Below are 20,554 nucleotides of genomic sequence, written 5' to 3'. Positions count from 1 at the left end.
TTTGTTCCCATCTTGTTGTGTCCTGCTATGAAGCACAGCTGACCTCCCAGATAGATAGCTTCCTGTCAACTCAGCACCCCTAGTGTGGATTACTCTTGTTCTCTTAGCTAACTTGCATCTGTTAGCTAAATTGTCCAAAATGACAGGAGAGGGATAGTTAAACATAGGACAGAGTAATTTTAGGAAATGGATAGAATAAGATAACCTGTTTGAGATGGGAATTAGGTTGGAACTGTGAACTTCCTGAAGATAAGGATTATGTCTTTATATTTTTAGTTGTGTATTCTGTAGCGCTCTAGAGATTTTACAGACCAGAGAATACCTTTGGGGGAGGAGGAGGAGGATAGTGGTAATCAGATGGGAGAGGTCCTTCTCCACCCACCAGTCAAATAGAGCCAAGTCATCTGGGTTAAAAATATATTTTTCATTGAAGATTTCTGTGCCTTAAAAGCAATAATGACCAAAAAGTCAATAGTAAAGTAAAAACCTCAGCTCTAAAGTGTTAACTCAGAATAAGTGGAGTTTCTGACACATTTTTTCTGTTACTAAAGGAACATATTTTCTTTTGTAACCATTAGTTCAGCTATAGTGTTAGCCTTATAAAAATTTAAAAAGGAAATCTATTTTTAACTTTTGATAAAAATTACAAGTACCTAGTAAGTGTTCATGAGCAGAAAGATGAACCTGCCTCTAAATACTTCTGAACTTCTCAGGCTTTACAGATTCCAGCTTTCTAACACTATTGAAGAAGATGCCAGACGTTGAACAGCTATATGGCCTTCACCCTCGGTACCTTGAGAGGCGAAGAGTAAGGGGCCATGAAGCTTTTAGCATTCCAGGAGTCCTAGAAGCTTTGCAGGCATGCCCAAACTTAGTGGTGAGTATACCTGGTTGGACATCTTGGTATCAGCTGTTGTTGGTCTATCATCAGTAGCCCAAAGAAGGACAGAATATGTTCATTCACTTGCAAATTTTATCCAACACAAACTTTTAAGTTTCATTTTATACTTAGCATCTTATGATATAGAAGCTTTGGATGCTAAATTAAAAGCTTTTCTTATGCTTGCTTTGGCATTGTTTTCTAGGGTGTGGAAACTTCTCATTTGGAGTTGGTAGAATCCATTTGGACATATATGCCACATGTTCATATTTTGGGGAAATTTCGTAATCGTAATGGAGCCTTTCCAATTCCTCCTGAAAATAAACTGAAAATTCCTATAGGAGCCAAAATTCAAACTTTGCATTTAGTTGGTGAGTACGTGTTTCTTAGGTCACTTATAACTCCCTGAAATGCCATATAACTTGAATAGTCACTGAAAAGGAATAATGAGAATACTGAGGTTGAAATTATATACCAGTAATTTCAACCTGTGTAAATTATGAGGGCAGATATTTTCTCAAATTTAATTTGTCATCTTTGGCTTAGACTACTGAAGGGAATTTTGGGGAAAGCCCTGTTAATAATAATCTAACCTTTAATATTTCTTTATTTACCATTTTATTCAACATATACTTATTGAGTGTATACTGTATTCCAAGCATTTTTCCAGCTGTTGGAGATGGTCTGAAGAACTGGAAATTTCTGAAACTGGGTGTATTAGTTCATTTTGTGTTGCTGTAAAGAAATACTCGAGACTAGATAAGTTATAAAGGAAAGAGGCTTATTTGGGCTCACGATTCTGCTTCATGCTGGCATCTTCTGGGCTTCTGATGAGGCCGCAGAAAGCTTACGGTCATAGTAGAATGCAGAGCGTGAGCAGGTGTGTCACCTGGCAAGAGCAGAAGCAAGAGAAGGAGAAGGAGTTGCCAGGCTCTTTCAAAAAACCAGCTCTTACGTGAACTAATAGTGAAGATTCACTCACTTGCTTGGATATCTAGTTTGAAATTGGACTTTTAGATAACAAAGGGACTCTGTAATGTCTGAAGTTTATTATATAAACTCCTTATGATCAAAGACTGTTTTTATATATTTATATTTTCTACGATGCCTGTCACAGTTCGTTGCAAACATAAGTACTTGGTGAGTTTATTATAAAATGCATTAATTCATGTGATTCACTCAACAGTTTAACACTTACTGTGTGATAGTGATACAACGAAAATGTGATTGGAAAAATTGTGTCCTTTGTTATAAAAAGGTTTTGGGGCAAAATGTGGATTAGGCACAGGGTACACTGTCTTCTCTGGATCTGTCCCACCCTTGCTACCCTGTGTTTTCTAGTCAATACAATCATTACTACTGTCTTCATGGTTGATGATAAACCATGTGGATACCTTTATGGATTTTATATTTTGCACCTCAGTCTATACCTCACTTCTGCTTTTCTTTTATCTTATCCCCAATTTTACTTCCTGTCTGTTGCCATACAGGGTGTGAACATAGTTTAAGCCAAATTGAACTATGCTATTTTGAGAGGACCATGTTAAGGAGTAATCCTGGTAGGCTACAGTAGGATCATTCTGCAGAATTTAGCTTTTAAATAACTGCTCATTCAGGTACTCCAGTTTTGCTTTCTCTGGTTATTATTGCTAGCAGGACTTAAAAGTTGCATTAAACTGGTTTTTGCCAACTACCATTTCTTAAATGCCGTCACCTTGTATCCTTGTATTTCAATTATAAAGTTGTGTCCCTTCCTTGGCTTTTCTGTAGCCTACAGTGTTTAGACTCTTGGGCAAGTTCCTCAAACTGCTTTCTTCCATTTAGCATTTATGAGTTATCTGTCTTCTTTTTTCTTCCACATCTCCTGAATTGTTCCACCTCATTCTACACTTCCCATCTTCCAGTCGTGGACCTCTGTGAGTGTGATTCCTAGTATTAAGCCATTTACGGATCAGATGCATAAAATGCTTTCATCAATTTGAAATACTAAAATAAAGGTTTCTCACTTTTTCAGAGCCATGTTGGCTGGCTGCTACCACATATTTACAAATCCTTAAGATTCATATATTTTTAGAAGCAACTTTTTAGCTCTGTGTCTGGATATCTTCTGGATATTCTGGTTATCTGGATATTTGAATATTTATACCCAGGTAGCCTGACTTTTTGCTGAGAAATTTAGTTTTTCCACTAGGGGGATGTTGATAATCAAATAATAAATGTGTGCATTTCATCTTTAGTGTCACAATTTTGCTTTCAGTAACCTATCTTCACTTTACATCTTCTGGGCAAATGTATTCTGGAAGAGTTGCAAAATTATGAGAAAGTTTTATGTATATAAAATGTAGAAATACATTAAAAATCTCATTTTCCCATATGCCCTTCCTAAAAAAGAAAAAAATTAGCCTGTTTATGGATTACATTACTTGTTCTTTATAAATCTGTTTTAAATAAGGCACATTATAGATTTTAATGATGTAATTTGTTGTGTTAAAAATCTTCTTGAAGGATAATTTGTTAATTTTAAAAATAGATTCTTAAACTTACATGCAGAGTATGGAGTATTTTTGTGATTTTTCTTATTCTTTTTTTTTTTAATTTGTGTTTTAGGGGTGAATGTTCCTGAAATTCCTTGTATCCCAATGCTCAGGCACCTTTATATGAAGTGGGTAAGGCTCACTAAGCCACAGCCATTTAAAGACTTTCTCTGTATCAGCTTAAGAACTTTCGTCATGAGGAACTGTGCAGGTACTGGTACACAATTATGGTGGAGTTAGACATATTCTAAAGCAAACTCTATAGCTGTATCTGTGAATAAAATTATATTATTAATATTTATGTTTTGTAATTTACTAGCTTGTGAAGATAAATGTACTTTTTCTTTTAAAGACATTAGAAACATGGTTTCTATTTGACTTCCTCAAAAAACAAATCAAAAACGAGTTAGAATATTTCTATTTCTAATAGGCACTTTTAAATTTTTGTGGGCATGTTTATTAGATTTTAGTTTGCTTTCTTTGTCTCTGGTCTCTTAGCCATCTGCATGTAAACAGTTATATGACCTAATCTACCTTAAACTTTGCCTTTATACTTTTATTCTTCTGAACAGAAACTATTAGTATCCCTGTTGCCCAGAGCATCAAGTGGGAACTACGCTTCTTCAAATCCTGTTCATCCTGTTCATAATAGACAGGCCTCTCTTATTCCGTATTCTGACTCCTTTCCAAGATATGCCTTCCTTTATAATCACGTTACCTATTTACTGTCCCCTACACAACCATCTGGCTTTCACCTCAGTGTCTTTACTTATACTCTATTATTGTTTTCTTGTCCTGAGATGTGTACTTCCTTCCTCTCGTTTACATATATATCCTTCAGGTTTTGCCCTTTCCAACTTACCTTCCTCTTTCTATTTTATTTTTTATGGGGTATAGCAGTTATTATTTTTATATTTGCATTCTACCTTTTGATCCTTCTTTAATTATTCATGTTAGTTCTGTCTCCATGTCAGTCACAGGCTTTTTGATGGACAGGACCGTATCTCTGGTGATCTTGCATAGTATCTAATACAACACTGGTCACATAGATGTTTAAATGATTGAACTGTTTACTTGAGTGAAGGATCAAATTTTCATCTTGACTTTTTCCCATTAGGTATTTTGAGTTAAAAATTATTGAGACTTTGGGGAATTTACAAAAAATACTACATATCTCTCCAATGTTACTGAAACATCTTTATGCTGAGTAAATGTGTGGTTAACAGGCTAACTAACACTTTCATGTATAACAAGAATTATAGATTGCAGAGTCAATTTGGCTGTTATTTTGAGACTGTTAGTTATTAATTTCAGTTACTGATTTGAAAATTCATTTTTAAGATGATTTACGTTGTTCTATTAAAAATTTTATTTTTTTCCAGGACCCACAAATTCCTTGAAATATGTCCCTTTAGTAACAGGCTTAGCCTCTGCCCGAAACTTGGAACACTTAGAAATGGTTCGAGTTCCTTTCCTTGGAGGTCTTATCCAACATGTTGTTGAAGACAGTTGGAGATCAGGTATTAATTTTCTTTAGTTACTAAATATTTTGAAATTCAATTTCAGAAATTCAGTAAGCTTTTATTTAGTTTCTCTGACAAGTCTTTTTAAATGAAAATGCTTGTCATTAATTGTGCTTTCTCTGGTGTATTTGATGGAGAATAGGTAACCATGAGCATATGCTAGTATTCATTTCTTCTTTATGCATGTTAAACCTTCATAAAATAAATAGTAGAGTGGTAAGTCATGTTTTCTGGCTTGTTATTACTTGTTACTTGGTTAATACTGCCTCCTGTTATATTTGGACTCTTTCTTATAAATGTTAACAGATTTCTAGAGCTTTTTGGTGATAAGAGATATTTTATGACTTGGACACCCTAGACCTCCAGAAGAACTCAGGCTTTAGTAATGCTAATGTCTAACATCTGTTTAGTACTTTATAACATATAAAATGCTTTCATGTTTCTCACTTGGATATTTTATTTATCTATCAGATGATGTCTTTAAGAAAATTTCACTCTTTAGATCCTTAACTATAGATAATTAATGATAAGTAACTGGACGTACCCTATGTTAATCATCTCTTCATTGAAAAAAATATGTAGAGACTGCCAGGCTTGGTGGCTCATGCCTATAATCTCAGCACTTTAGGAGGCAGAGGCGAAAGGATTATCTGAGCCCACAGGTTTGAGACCAGCCTGGGTAATGTGGTGAGACCTCGTCTCTATAATAAATCGAAACATTAGCTGGGCATGGTGGCACATTCCCGTAGTTCTAGTTACTTGGAAGCCTGCGGCAGAAGGATTGCCTGAGCCCAGCAGTTCAAGGCTGTGGTGGCCGTGAGTGTGCCATTGCACTCCAGCCTGGGTGACAGAGTGAGAAGCCTACTCAAAAAAAAAAAAAAGAGAGAGAGAGCGAGAGAGAGAGGTTTAGCTAGATAGATAGTTAATAGTTGAAAACTAAGAATCTATCTTTGTGTATCTATAAAATAAAAGGGAAAATCATTAGTACCATTGATAACAAATAAACATTAGCATTAATAGTGTTAAAATATAATGAAGAAAAAGTACTAAATTTTTAGACATTTTGCCAGGTAGTCAAGTCTGGTGTAAGTGCATGTCGTTACATTTAGCCAAGGGAATAGAATAGTCTCCCTCAAGACCAGCAGTATTATTATTACCCATGGCTGCTGTTAACAGGATAAAAGTCAAAGGGGAAAAGAAGGCAGCAGTAGGTCCATTCACTAGAGAGAAGACCGAGAGAGAGATGCTAAAAAACTAAAACATTGTATAAAGTTCTTTAAGAGAAACAGAGATTTTCTTCTCTAATCAGTATGTAAGGATGACCCTGTTTTATATTTTACTCAGAGTCAGTATACCTCACACAAAAATTAATTCTAAATGGATCATAGATCCAAATGTGAAAAATAAAATTTTTAAAGACAACTTAGTTACTAAGCTGGACCAAATTAAAATGAAGACTTTGTTGGTCAAAACTCATGATTAAGAGAGTCAAAAGTCAAGGAGTAGGAGGAGCTATTTGCAATATAGATACCAGATACAGGACTTGCATTGAGAATGCGTATAGGACTCCTGAAATTAGTTAGAAAAACACAGACAACCCAGTAGAAAAAAAAATGGGAAAAGACTTGAAAGACTTCCCACAAAAGGCTATTCATATAACCAGTAAAAATGAAAAAACGATAAATTTTACTAATCATTAGGGAAATACAGATTAAAACTACATCGTGATATACAACAAATGATTTTGCCTTCATACGACTAATAGGAAAAAGATAAGCAAGAATGTTGGTTAGGATGGGTGCAGCAGTGCCTTCCAGCAGCACTGGTGAAAGTAAATACAAATTGATGCCAGTACTGTTTGACAGTAGTTACTAAAGTTGACCATACATGTAACAATAGCTGCAGTGCAGGCTTTAAACCAAACCAAAGTGTATATACTTATGTTCTCTAAAAGACATGTTCAATCCAAGATGGTTCATATAGAAGCATTGTTTCTAATGGACCCCAAATGGAAAGAATCCAATGCCTGTCAGCAGTAGAATGGGTAATTACAATGCGGCATGTTTATACAACAGAATATGCAGCAATAAGACTGAACAAACTACAGCTATATACAACAACATGGATGTATCTCACCAACAAAATGTTCAGTAAAAGAAACCAGGCACAGAAGTGTCCATTGTAATTTTATTTATAAAAGTTTAAAACAGACAAATCAATCCTTTCACTATGCTTTACATTAATAATTTGTGTCCTTTTCTGTATGCAAATACAAGTTTCAAAAACACACACAAAAGAATCAGTAAGTCATACTGGTCTTTTTCCATATGATATATTGGAGATTCAAAATTTGGCCAGAAAGTGGCAGAGTCCCTTCTTTACGTAGAAGTTCCATCATGAGCTTCTGGCTTTCTGCAAATCCTCACTTAATAGTTTAAATCTTTTAGAGTAGTTTCAGTTACCATTAGAGTGTCTTTTCAAAATAGATATCTGTTTTCCTCTCTTTGTAAATGACTATTAATTATAATTTAGCCCGAGATATTGATTTGAATGTAAAAATAAAACTTACATTTACATCTAAACAAGTGTCATCTAATGTGTGTAAATGCTTTACTAAAGTGCTGTGGTAAAAAATTAAAGCTGGGCTTGGTGGCTCAGCCTGTAATCTCGCGCTTTTGGAGGCTGAGGTGAGTGGATTGTCTGAGCACGCGGGTTCAAGACCCATGGGCAACTTGGCGAGACCTCGTCTCTACGATAAATCAAAAAATAAGCTGGGCATGGTAGCGCGCGCCTGTAGTTCCAGCTACTTGGAAGGCTGAGGCGGAGGGATCGCCGCAGCCCAGCAGGTTGAGGCTGCAGTGACCAGGAGCGGCCACTGCATTCTAGTCTGGGCGACAGAGTGAGACTCCAACTAAAAAAATAAAATAAAATAAATTAAAAAATAAATAAATAAATGCATGTTTTTGTCCCCTTTCTCCTTTAGGTGGTTTTAGAAATTTGCACACTATTGTTTTGGGAGCTTGTAAAAATGCTCTTGAAGTAGATCTTGGTTACCTCATCATTACTGCTGCCCGTAGGTATGTTTCCTCTTCACGTTGGGTCTTTTTTTTTTTTTCTTAGAATTATGTGTTTTTCTCTGTTTTACAAAAACTTGGGGGAATATATGTTTATGTGTGTGTGCATGACATTTGATTAAGCCTTGTCAGATTTCAAATACAAAGGATTAGTTGTTTTAAAAACAGATGGGTGTGACATAGTGGTGGTCTTAATGTTGTAACTGGTGACCATTTAAGCTGCACTCTAGACTAGCAAGCTCTGGAAGAGTGTGGTCTCATGTCAGAGAAAAGCAGGACTATCTGTAAGTGCCAGAGTCCAACATGGAAGCACTAGTGTTTGTAGCACTTTCAGGAATCATAGTCTCAATCTCTGAATGATTTTCTGGATTGTTTTAGTTCGTTGGTCATAATGTTTGCCGTCCTGAGGTCAATGCTTTAAATCAACTTTTCCAAAATCTCACCATGTAGCACTTCTATATTTTTCAACCACATGTTTATATCACTTTATGCCATATATATATACTGTTGTCTATACAAAGGTCTACCTCTACTTTTATTTTTATAATATTTTCTTTAAATTGAATTAACCATTTTTTCAATTTATTAAAAAATGAAACTCTTTCCATCAATAGAATATAGGAGTGTAAGTAAAATAAAGCAGAAGTATTTCTAAGTTTAAGAAAGTAGATATTGTTGTCTACTATAGAACTGTACTCTTTGTTAAAGTAGAGCATTAATAGCTAGCATAAGAAAGAAATTAAAGAAACACGCACCAGATACAGGTTCTCACCTTTACTCAGTCAGGTTTAGGAAAGCACTTGAAAGGATATAAGATTCTTACTGTGTGTATATAGCTTCATTTTACTGCCTAAGATGTGCTTAAACTTTACAAATACTCCTTTAAAGGAAGCATCCCAGATATTTTTTTTTCATGGGTTAGAGGAAGTTGTTGAGATCTGTTACACTTTAGTAAAATCATAAACATTTTTCAGGGCCTTACGTTAGGAGGAATCTTGGGTTCTGATAGCTTTTGTTTTACTCTGATATATTGTATCTCTTTGTTCATAGGTTACATGAAGTTCGGATCCAGCCTTCCCTAACCAAAGATGGTGTCTTTTCTGCCCTAAAGATGGCAGAGTTGGAATTTCCCCAGTTTGAAACCCTTCATCTGGGATACGTAGATGAGTTTTTGCTACAGAGTAAGACTTAACCTATTTTAATTCCTAGAATTGCTGTAGGAAACTTTCTTGACAGACTGAAATTTGAATTGGATCGTGCCATATTTTTCTGAACATAAGATAACTTAAAGTCATAGGTGCTCTCACTTCTTGAAAAAGAAACTTTTCTATTAGAAATGTCAGTGATTTTTTTTCATATTGCCTCTGATTTTAGCATATCATAGAAAATACAGTGCTAAATATTACACCAAGAAGATCCTTATCTACATTTGATATTGTCTCCACTTTGCTGCCCAAGTTTCTTTCCCATTCTGCTTCATTTTTTTCACAGAGTGTCATCCTTGATTCCATTGTTGAATTTGGTCTGCCACACTTCTCGAAGCTTTTGATGGTCCTCTCAGATGAGGTCCCATTCCCTGCCCATGCTCTTCATTTGCATAATAAGTCTGCTGGGGGTTCTGGATTTTCCAGTTAGTGTGAGCACATAATGGTCAGTATTCATTTCATGATTGCTGTTGGAAGGCTTGTTCACAGCATTTTCTAGAATGCACTTACAATTGGAAACTCATTCCTTTGGGTTCTAATGCATGTGAATTCATTATTCAAATTTTTTTTCTATATGGCATTAGTAAGAGATGGAAGAAAATTTTTACCACTGGTATGTTTTTATTTTTTCGAGAATTAGTTTCTTCCCCATGTATTTTTCGACAAGTCTGTCTTGAACTCTCAGTATCATACCAAATGACATTTTTCCTTTGGATCTAATTTGCATTGTAGAAAAACACAAGAAAGCTTAACCCTCTGATCAGGACAGTTCAGGTCGAAAAACATGACTGTTTTCCTTTTTCATTGCTAATATATATCACAATAATAGTTATGGGAGTTTTTTGCTTGTTTTGCTTTTTACTTTTCTGTTGTTCACAATATTTATTAATACAAATGAAGGGTTACTTGAATAGTCAAATTATTTTTTTCTAGCCAATTTAATATGGGAATCACTTTAAACTGATAGAGCTTTGAAAAAGATTGGCTTTTCTCCAAAATAGCTTTAGAATGCTAAACCAATATAGTGATTTCATATGAAATTAATGTATTTGATATGAAACTTTTCTGGTTTTGAATGAGGTTGCTATTTAATAACATTTTCTATGTTTCTACAATGTCTGTGTAGTAACATAAAATTATTAGTTTGGAAATTGGTGTTCTTTCTATAATTTTTTTTTCTGTTTTTCCTAAAGCTCAAAATGACACATTTTGTGTCTTCAGGATGACATTTAGGTCTACTAAAAAGATTGTCTTTAAGAGTTATCTTTATAACTTATTTCCTTAGGGTGTTTCTTTTTCCTCTGCACCATTTTTTTCTTTTTAAGTTGGAGTCTCACTCTTCTGCCCAGGCTGAAGTGCAGTGGTGCGCTCCTGGCCAATGCAGCCTTGACCTTCTGAACTCAGATGATCCTTCTGCCTCAGCCTTCAAAGTAGCTGGAACTGCAGATGTGCATCCCCATGCCCAGCTAAGTTTTTGATTTATTGTAGAGACGAGGGCTTGCCAGGTTGCCCAGGCTGGTATCGAACCCCTGGACTCAGGCAATCCTCTTGCCTCGACCTCCCAAAGTGCTGGGATTACAGGCTTGAGCCACCGTGCCTGGCCTACACACATTTTTAATGACATAAAACTACTTTATCTACTTGACTGCCATTATCTCAGTTTTCAACAGTTTGTTTCATAGTCTCTTTGATATTTAGTGGTCTCTTAGTCTTGACCTTTATGTAGCCATTCTTCACTGTAGTTCAACCCCTTCTCTCATGCATGTATATGGTCCTCTGCTCCTCCAGAGACAGTCTAGGATTCTGTTTCAGAATAGGTACCAGGTGCCTCTAACAGACCATCTTGAGAGGGATGAGAGGTCTCTACTCACGTTCTTTCACTTAGTCTCTCTCTTCGCAGTGATTTAGATTTGAAGTGTCTCTTCAAGAGGTGGTGTGTGGCCTCTGGTAAAACTTGAGTTATTATTTGTTACCAAGGGTCTGGCACAGTAAATAAATAGAAACGTCACTTTTGTCCTCAAGCATTTTTGATAAGAGTGACAGTGCTAGATTGGGAAATGGATGTGCTGAAAAATAAACGCTGTGTATTAGGAATAAAGAAAAGTGACTGGAAAAAGTGAGCGATTGACATGGGTTAAGATATTGATGATGTGTGTGAGAAAATCAGTGGCCCAAGGCGGGATCCTTAGAGAGAAGTTCTTTGTTTATGTGGATGTATGATTTCAGGTGATAGAGATGCATAACCCAATAAAAACTTCAAAAGCATGAAGTGTCATCTTTAGCTCTACAGCTTTGGAGAGAAATGGAATTGAGACCTGCCTGTTAGTATTCATGAGACCTCAGCCAGTTACTTCTTTCATGTCCATGTTTTCTCGTTTTTTAAATGGAGAGATATTCTCCTACTTTTCTATTGGGTAGCTCCAAGGAGTCAACTAATAACAGTATCTGGCATTTAGGAAATATTCAGTAAATGATAGCTTTTACTTTCAGCTGACCTCTAGGCTAAAGAGAGAAAAGAAACAAAAATGAATCCCAGGTGATACTAGCATTTTGAGGGTGTGTGGCAAACAGGAAACCCAAGAATGGGAGCATGGTGGTAATCTCAGAAGACTGAATGCAAGATGGGTTTGTCATGTTAGGCTGCAGTATCTGTACAGATACCATCCAGGGAATAGGGTCAGTCAAAGATTTACCCATCTTAAGGAGAAAGGCAAGTTTCACCTTGAATTCAAAGGGCAGGTAAAGATCCTTACCAGGTGCTAAAGAAAGTAGCTTAGCTAAATTGTAGAGAATGGAATAGGGTGAGATCTGGAAGAAATGCCAGTAAATACCAAAAATAGGGACTGTAGGAGAGAGACTGTGACTGGAAATAGAAATAGGAGGAGTTTGGAACAGATTGATTCAACATGTTCTGGGCTAAAGCTCTAAATCCTTATGATGTTTGGGGAACTTCACCAGAGCAACAATGTTTTCCTTGTCCTATGTGGCAGTTGATTGCAAGTACTAGGAGAGACATGTGTTGAGTCCTTGTATCCCTGGTACTCTGCTGGACACTAATGATGGAATTATGGGCTGACTAGCCACTGTCCATTTTTTCCTTCAGGGAGCTCTCATAGCCAAGTGGAACATCTTGTTGAGGGGCATGCAATGGGAGAAGTGATGATAGGAGGCAAGGGATGAGTTGTGATTCCCAATGGTATGATCTAGGAGGGATGAGCCTCCTGCATGTATTCCCAGCCCCCTAGTGTGTGATCAGAGAGTAGGCACCACACCCCAGACATATGTTTGAGTTAGAAGTCCACTTTCAGAGGCTAGGGGGACATTACTAACTTCATGGGCTCTAAAGATAAGTCTGGAATTCTCAGAGTTTGCCCTTCTCTACACATGGCCACACCAGATTCTAAGAACTTGTCCTTACAGTGTGAGGGAGTTGCATTTTTAAGATTTTGTTTTTCTTTTTAAAAGGTAGAGCTAAAACTTCACCATGGGTGTGAACCAATATGATACATCCCTTAGTTATGCTTTAAGAATTTTTGCTTTCTTTTTTCCTTTTCTAAACAATTGAAAATAATTTCTTTCTACTAGCTGTGACTTGACTTTTAATACAAATTCTTATTTGTATGGGAAGTACTATTATATATACAGAATACTTAACCTGAAATGATACCTGAACCTGAATCTGGTGATGAACAGATGATAGAGAATGATCGTAGAGATTGATCATACTGGATGCTGGGTTACAAAATTGGTAACATTCCATGACACTTAAGAATTTTACTTTTAAAAAAAAAATTGATTTCTCTTTTTAGGCAGAATGGCTAACGCAGACCTGGTGAAGTATGGTTTGGCTGATGTGGTAGAAAATCCTGGCATCATCACTGATATTGGGATGAAGGCTGTCAATGAAGTTTTTTCCTGTATCAAATATTTGGCAATTTATAATTGCCCTCATTTACACAACCCATACAATTGGATCTCAGGTACTGTAGACTTAAAACAACAGCTATATTTTATTTTTTATACTGAAATACCTAGAAATTTGTACTGTTCAGGTTGTGAATTCAAGCACCCTGATCTTTGTATGTACTTTTTTGGGCTAGGCATATAAAATTAAGTTTAGTTAATTGTTAATATTATAGTTGTTTTCTCTGAATTACCTTCACAAATGGCATCACCTGAAAGGACAAAGTGGGTATGTATAATGAAAAAATTTAATTAAGTGACATTAAACCACCCGAGGTGAAATTATCTACTGACTGAAAATTCTAGACTTCCTTTCCCCACCGAGTCCCCTATGTGTAGAATTGTGACTTTTGCACTTGATATTTTTTCCTTATGGCAGGAGTTCATTTTCCTCTCTGAGAGAGTAATATTAACTGTTGTTTTAATGGCCCTTCTCAAATACTTAAATTTACAAACCATTCAATAAATTGAGAGCTGGAGAATGTTTTCCTCATGACACCTGCAGAACAGCCTCCCCTGCTGTGGAGGTGCCTCACAGGGATCTGTATCTCTCACATAGTCACTTTCCAGGCCTGTTTTAGGGTTCTGGGGCCTGTACTGAGATCACTCTTTAAGATGGCCATGTCTCATGAACCAAATTACTTTGTGCAGTTAAATTCTGTTGCTGACCCAGCTGAACCCAGAAGTTATTGGGAAATATGAACTTTAGGATATAGCAGGTGTAGATCACTTTTAAAAAATAACATTTATTGGATTTTTGGTTTGTTTGTTTTCTTAAATACAGAAGAGTATAAAGAAGAAAACAAAAAAATGGCCTATAATCCCATCACTCAGAATTCCTGTTAACACTTAAAAAAATAAAAGTAATACATGCATTTGATAAATTTCAAACAGTACAGAAAGGTACAAAATGAAAACTCTCCTCTTCTCAAAGGTAACCATCATCAATAGTTTTTTGTATATTCTTCTGGACAAATTACTTTGTGCATATTGCAGCCTATATGTTTATAGCATTTAAAAATGGTTTATATTATACAAAAGGATCTTCCTCTGTATACACTGTCCTATAGTTTGTTTTTTTGTACTATGTAGAGTCTTCCACATCAGTAAGCATATTCAGCTCTCCATTCTTTTGAAATAGCTGTATAATGTTCTATTAAATAAATATGCCAAAATTTCTTTATTCAGTGTCCTATTGTTGAAAAGACATGTAGGTTGTTGAGTGGATCACATTTGAATCAGGATTGATTTGGTTTCAAATTAATGTCTCCCGGCCATTTCGTTCTCAGTAGAATTAGGTATGTAAACATAATTGAGAGTCATCAAGTTTTAGAAATCATGAAATAAGGAAAAAGTTATTTAAAGAAAAAGGATTTGAAAGTCTTTGTGACCTATAGCAAAATTAATCAATAATGGGGAAAGTGCTCCTTACATTTTCTCTGGTTATGTCATTTCTTCAACAGACCACTCAAGATGGACTCGATTGGTTGATATCAACCTAGTACGGTGCCATGCTTTGAAGCTAGACTCCTTTGGCCAGTTTATTGAATTGTTGCCCAGCCTGGAGTTTATTTCACTGGATCAGATGTTTCGTGAACCACCCAAGGTAAGCCACATTTGAGGGAGTTTTTATTTATTTATGTTGATGCTCGGAAGAAAACAAAAAGATTATGTTTTTTTCTTTAATAATATGCCTTGCGGTATTCTAGTTGTATTTTTTACTGCCATCCTCAGTGAAGGCATAAAGGTTGTAATGATGCCTGGCCTCCCGTTCTTACAAATGAGTATCAAGGGGTCTCTCAGGAAGAGAAAAGAAAAGTAAGTGAATGTTGTTTCCATCAATTCTATGAAGTAAAGGGAAGGGTGAGGTTGGAAATTTGATTTAAGGTAAAAATTATGACTCAGAGCAATTAGTTGGTAGATTAAATCTCTAATCAGGAATCTAAAGTGTAAATAAGAACTAGGAATTTATTTTGTGCATGTTTTACTTTGCTATTAAGTTGTATTTCCTGGGAAGTCTAAGGCTTCCTAGTTGTACAAAAAAATGTTATTTTAAAACTGCTTAACATATAGAACTCTATACTCTCAAGGTAATATCAACCTAATTAATCTTTCAGCTAATTATATTCTCTTTTGTCAGTTATTAACAGTTATTTTCTCATTTCGAAACTCTGCAGTGTAATGGGGAAAGCTGAGAACTTGAGTTCAGAATATTGGATTTAGGTCCAGCTGTGCCATGTGCTGTTAGGCAGATGTCTTCATATTGTGTACCTCATCGCCTGTAAACCAGGCCGATGACACTTTATCTTGTTTGAAGTGTTATGGGCCTTAAATGAGATCTTGTATGCATATGTGAAAGCATTTCATAAATAAGTGGTATGTAAATATTAGTTCTAATGTAAAGGTGAAATGTAGGAATGTTAACAATGAAGTGTTATATCATAGCCCAAGTTAATAAACATGTGGTTTGGTTTTGCCTTAGGGCTGTGCTCGAGTTGGTCTGAGTGCAGGCACGGGAATTGGGGTTTCCTCGGCCCTTGTTAGCAACCAGAACTCCAACAATGACAATGATAATAATGCCCAGAATAACAATGCCAACATCCATGACAACAATCACCATCACCCAGATGACTCAGATGAAGAAAATGACTTTAGGCAAGACCTACAGCCCAGAGAGCAGCAGTTTGCAGCCGACGGTAACCGAGATCTTTTGTGAGCTCCAGATAGAAATGATTTTTATTTTGGATCATATTTCTCTGACTTTATCCTGTTCCCTTTTTCTCCTGTTTTAGCTTGTCACTTTGCACATTAAGGAAGCTAGTTGACATGAAACATGAGGGGGAGGATGAGATTTTTCTATTTCCTTGCATGTTTCAAAACTATCTTTCTCCACAGAATCTGTAAGGGTACTTACAGACTAGGAAGGACTGACAGATGCCATGGAATTTAGAGTACAGTGGTAACCCTAGAGATCTGACTTCACTGAGATTTAACTTTCAGGAGTTACACAAAGGAGCATCTTTTAATATCTCCCTGACCAATTGGATAGCATGAACGTCGAGAAAGTTGTTGGATATTCCAAGAACTGAAAAATTAATGCCATCCACGTGCTAGACATTGGCATCTTTCACATACCTTCACTCATTAAATCTTCACAGTCACTCTGCAAATTCAGTACATGAGCTTATAAAAAAACCTGTTTGATTTGTTTTGTAACTATCTGTCCAATTATTTCATTTAGTGAACACCTGTGTGCCAACCCATATGTTAATAGGCTCCATCTGTCCCTGTGTTGATGAGAATGACATGAGATTGTTACCAGATTTTCCAGTTTCCAAATTGACCCTTAAGAACTAGAAAAAGAATCTTTTATAGCTATCTTTTTGTAGTTCCCTTTTGCCTACTCTGGAATGCAGCCATTATTGAGAAATAGGGTGCCCTGATAATTATGTAGCTGCTTTTGTAATGAAAACATACTGTGTGTAGATCCTGATTTCCTTTAGTATCGTGCTGGGTACACAGATACTGATCGAAGATTGTTTATAGGCATTGTTTTCACGTTAGCATGTCACATCGTCTCTGTAGAATTTTCTGCTTTGGTTCTTGGCAAATCTGGGAGTCATTTCTCCACTTTTGTTTTATTTGACATCTCAGTAGCATTTGACATTGTTGCCTACTTGTACATTTATGAGACACTTTCTTCTCTTGGCATCTCTAAAATAATTTTCCTGGTTTTTCCCCTGCCTCATTTGATATACCTTCTCTGTTTTCTTGGCTTGCACTACCTCCTCTATTCTGCTTTTGTCCACTATCTATCTCTCTTTTTCTCTGCATACTTTCTTTTTCTTTTAGACACAGGGTCTCAGTCTAGCACTCAAGTTGGGATGCAGTGCACAGTCATAGCTCATTGCAGCCAACTCCCGGTCTCAAGCAATCCTTCCACCTCAGCCTCCTGAGTAGTTGGAACTTGAGGTGCACACCACTACATCTAGCTAATTTTTAAATTTTTTGTAGAGATGGCATCTTGCTGTGTTTTCCAGGGTTTTTTTTTATATATATACTTTCATTCAGGCTCATGACTTTGGTACTTATTATATGCTATTAAATTTCAAATCTTTATTTCCAGACTGGGCTTTTTTACTTTTCTGAAGTAATTGCAGCTATATCTAGCTCCATACTTTGTTTCCGTATGAATACTCTTAGGCATTTCAGACTTAGGTAAAATTTTTTCCTGACAGCCTCCCTGTAAGTAAATAATCAAAAGTGCAGAGCCAACCCGAGAGAGGGATATTGTCCCTTTGTGCATGCCTGTAGTCCCAGCTACTTGGAAGATTGAGGCAGGAGGATCATTTGACCCCAGATGTTCAAGCCTGCGCTATGATCATGCCACTGCACTCCATTGTACCATTATACATTGTGCAGGTCACTAGTACCATAAAGATCTGTGCTTCAGAGGACACAAGACCCTCTGTGGGAAACTGCTGTAGCACTGCAATGCGGAACACCCAAATCTTATGAACACATTTGTGGTTGGAGTTAATGTAGATATCATAGACTCCACTGAAAAGGTACACTGCCATAGGCTTCTCATTACAGAGTAGAGAATCCTTCCTTTATGAAATCACGTATTGGTACAGCAAGGACCAAAATTATATCAAAAACATATTTGATGTAATTTGTATGTGTATTTGATTTAAGAGAGAATAATGGAACTTAAATTCTAGAATTGGCTTCAGTAGATGAGATACTTGGCATACAAACCAAATACTCGAGATACAGGATAAGCTATTTTGAATTAAAAAAACCATAATTACTGTGAAAGGATTTAGCCTCAGCAGTTATCTAGAAGGAGTGTTGTCAAGTACAATACCTTTAAATGCTATTAAAGTCTGAGAAGCAAAGGAATGAGCAATGCAGAAATGCCAAGTTTAAAGAATCAAATATCCTTAACAAGAGGATGCCTAAGAGCTCTAAAGACAGTGGCAGTATTCATAGAGAAATGAATATTGGTATAAAACATTAGGTCCACAGATCTCTCCCAGGTGGTCGTATATTTAGTTGTATTTGTTATTGCACATGAACACAGATACATAGATATCAGGTAATTTTTTTTTTAACAAAATGAGCTGGAGAAAGATTGATTTTTTTTTTTTTTTTTTTTTTGGTCAAGCAGAGAGAAGTGCAGGGCTTGATAGTAATAAAGATCATTGGAAATTTAAGTTAGTTGGCATAACTAATATTTATAATTTCACTCTAAGTGAAAATAATATTTTAAAAATTATTTGAATTGATATTGACGTGTTGACTCTCCTTGGTGTACAATTTAAAAATTTTCCACATATGAGCTGGGCATGGTGGCACATATCTGTAGTCCCACCTATTCAGGAGACTGAGGTGGGTGAATTGCTTTACATCTAGAAGTTGAAGGCTGCAGTGAGCTATGATCATGCCACTGCCCTCTAGCCTAGGGGACAGAGCAACACCCTGTCACTTAAAAAAGGAAAAAAAAAAAAACTTTTCATGCATGGGCCTTTATTTGATTTGGACCAGCCCCAGAATGAAGCTGTGCCACTATTTAACAAAGTTAGAAATTTTGTTAAATAAAGAATATTGTGTTTAACACTCTGTTATGTTTAACTTCACCAGCTTGCACAAAGTAACTCACTTTAAAAGAAGGGCATTTTGTAACTTTAAAGCCATTTAATTTGTATAAATTACCTCCAGCAAAAATATTATCTTGTTGTTTTACAGATACTGTATTAATTTACCAAAATTTTGTAATTTAGTAGGATATTCTCTTAGATGTGTACTTCCAGAAGTCTTATGATATAGAGTACTTCATTGTGAACTAATTATCTGAACATACAAGTTTATTCCTTGAATTTTGTTGCACTCGAAAACAAGGAATAGATGTTCATGTTTTTTAATAATTCACTATTGCCTGACATAGAATCACTGTGTCAAAATTATGCTTCTGTAATTGCTAAAGCATATTACCTAATTACATTTATAACCATAGAGCACAGTTTATAACCATAAGCATAATTTTCTATCTTAATTTAAAACCTAAATCCTGGTACTTAATGCTTTTAAACATAGTGTCATGATGTGCCTTGCCCATATCTGGCATCAGCCCCTCCTGGCATCAGCCCCTCCTGGCATTGTCTCCCCATTATGCCTACACTGCCCCTTTGCCATTGCACTACCATTGTATCAGATCTTTTTTTTTTTTTAATCTAAATTAACCTGTATTACCATCAAATGAAACTGCTCTGCAGCTTTATGCCCGTGATTCTTGAACTTGAGTATGCACCAGCATCTCCTGGAGGGCTCATTAAAACACAAATTGCTGATCTTTACCTCAGGGTTTCTGAGTTTCTATTAAAGACTGAGAAGCAAAGGAATCAGCTGTGCATAAATGCCAAAGTGAAAGAATTAAACAGCTTCAGCAAGTCTATTGTCCCCACAACTGCCTTGTAGGGCCATGAGTTTGCATTTTTACCAAGTAACAAGTGCTGCTGTTGCTGTCTAGGACCACACTCTAAGAACCACGGAAGTCTTTATTTTCGAAACCTAAGATGCTTCAATCTGAAAATAATTCCAGTAAAAGTATTTCATTTTATATTTTGGTAGGTAATTGTTAACCACTAAATAGTATTTCTGATACTAGAAATGGTTGCATACAAATTATTTTTTGAAGAGGCAATGAGTTCTTTATTCTACATTGCTTAATGAAGGTTATAAATTTTTAATCAGGCTGGGCATGGTGGCTCATGCTTATGCCTATAATCCCAATACTTTAGGAGGCAGAGTTGGGAGGATGGCTTGAGCTCAAGAGTTTGAGATCAGCCTGTGTAACATAGCAAGACCATGTCTCTACAAAAAATCAAAAATTAACCAGAAATGATGATGTGTACCTTTAGTCCCAGGTAATAGGCAGGCTGATACAAGAGGATCACGTGAGGCCAGGCAGGAGTTGGAGGCTGGTGAGCGGTGATCGTGCCACTTAACTGCAGACTGGGTGACAGAGTATTTCAGACTCTGACTTAAGATAAATAGATTTTTCAATCAGGTTTTACATATGAGACCAGTTAATATATTTATAAAAAGAGCTCAAATTCATTAAGTGTTTTATAATACTTTTATTTTACAACTAAAATAACATTTCAGCTAAAAACCAAAAAAACTAGGATAAATATTTTTATTTGATTAAAAGTTAGCTTACGCTGGGCTCGGTGGCTCAGCCTGTAATCCTGTGCCTTGGGAGGCTGAGGTGAGTGAATTGCCTGAGCCCGTGGGTTCGAGACCCACCCACCTGGGAAACTTAGTGAGACCTCATCTCTATAATAAATCAAAAAAAAAAAAAAAAAACTAG

The 20,554-nt window shown here is 36.1% G+C and overlaps 1 protein-coding gene across 3 annotated transcripts in view; it reads left to right on the top strand.

Moving 5' to 3' along the window:
• The window catches only part of FBXO38 (F-box protein 38), a 59,225-nt gene that overhangs the window by 18,760 nt on the left and 19,911 nt on the right, over nt 1–20,554 (top strand). For all 3 annotated transcript variants that reach the window (XM_021714380.1, XM_008061907.2, XM_021714378.1), the window contains exons 4-12: nt 714–877; nt 1,086–1,251; nt 3,488–3,625; nt 4,797–4,934; nt 7,921–8,014; nt 9,062–9,192; nt 13,026–13,196; nt 14,643–14,785; nt 15,662–15,875. In XM_021714380.1, coding sequence (XP_021570055.1) covers nt 714–877; nt 1,086–1,251; nt 3,488–3,625; nt 4,797–4,934; nt 7,921–8,014; nt 9,062–9,192; nt 13,026–13,196; nt 14,643–14,785; nt 15,662–15,875 — 1,359 coding nt within the window. The remainder of the gene's footprint in view (nt 1–713; nt 878–1,085; nt 1,252–3,487; nt 3,626–4,796; nt 4,935–7,920; nt 8,015–9,061; nt 9,193–13,025; nt 13,197–14,642; nt 14,786–15,661; nt 15,876–20,554) is intronic.

Source organism: Carlito syrichta, unplaced genomic scaffold, assembly GCF_000164805.1.
Source record: "Carlito syrichta isolate Samal-C Ts95f unplaced genomic scaffold, Tarsius_syrichta-2.0.1 Scaffold305639, whole genome shotgun sequence".
In the NCBI taxonomy this organism is placed as follows: Eukaryota; Metazoa; Chordata; class Mammalia; order Primates; family Tarsiidae; genus Carlito; species Carlito syrichta.
The sequence above is the reverse complement of the archived record's forward strand: the minus strand, read 5'-3'. Positions and strand labels throughout refer to the sequence as shown.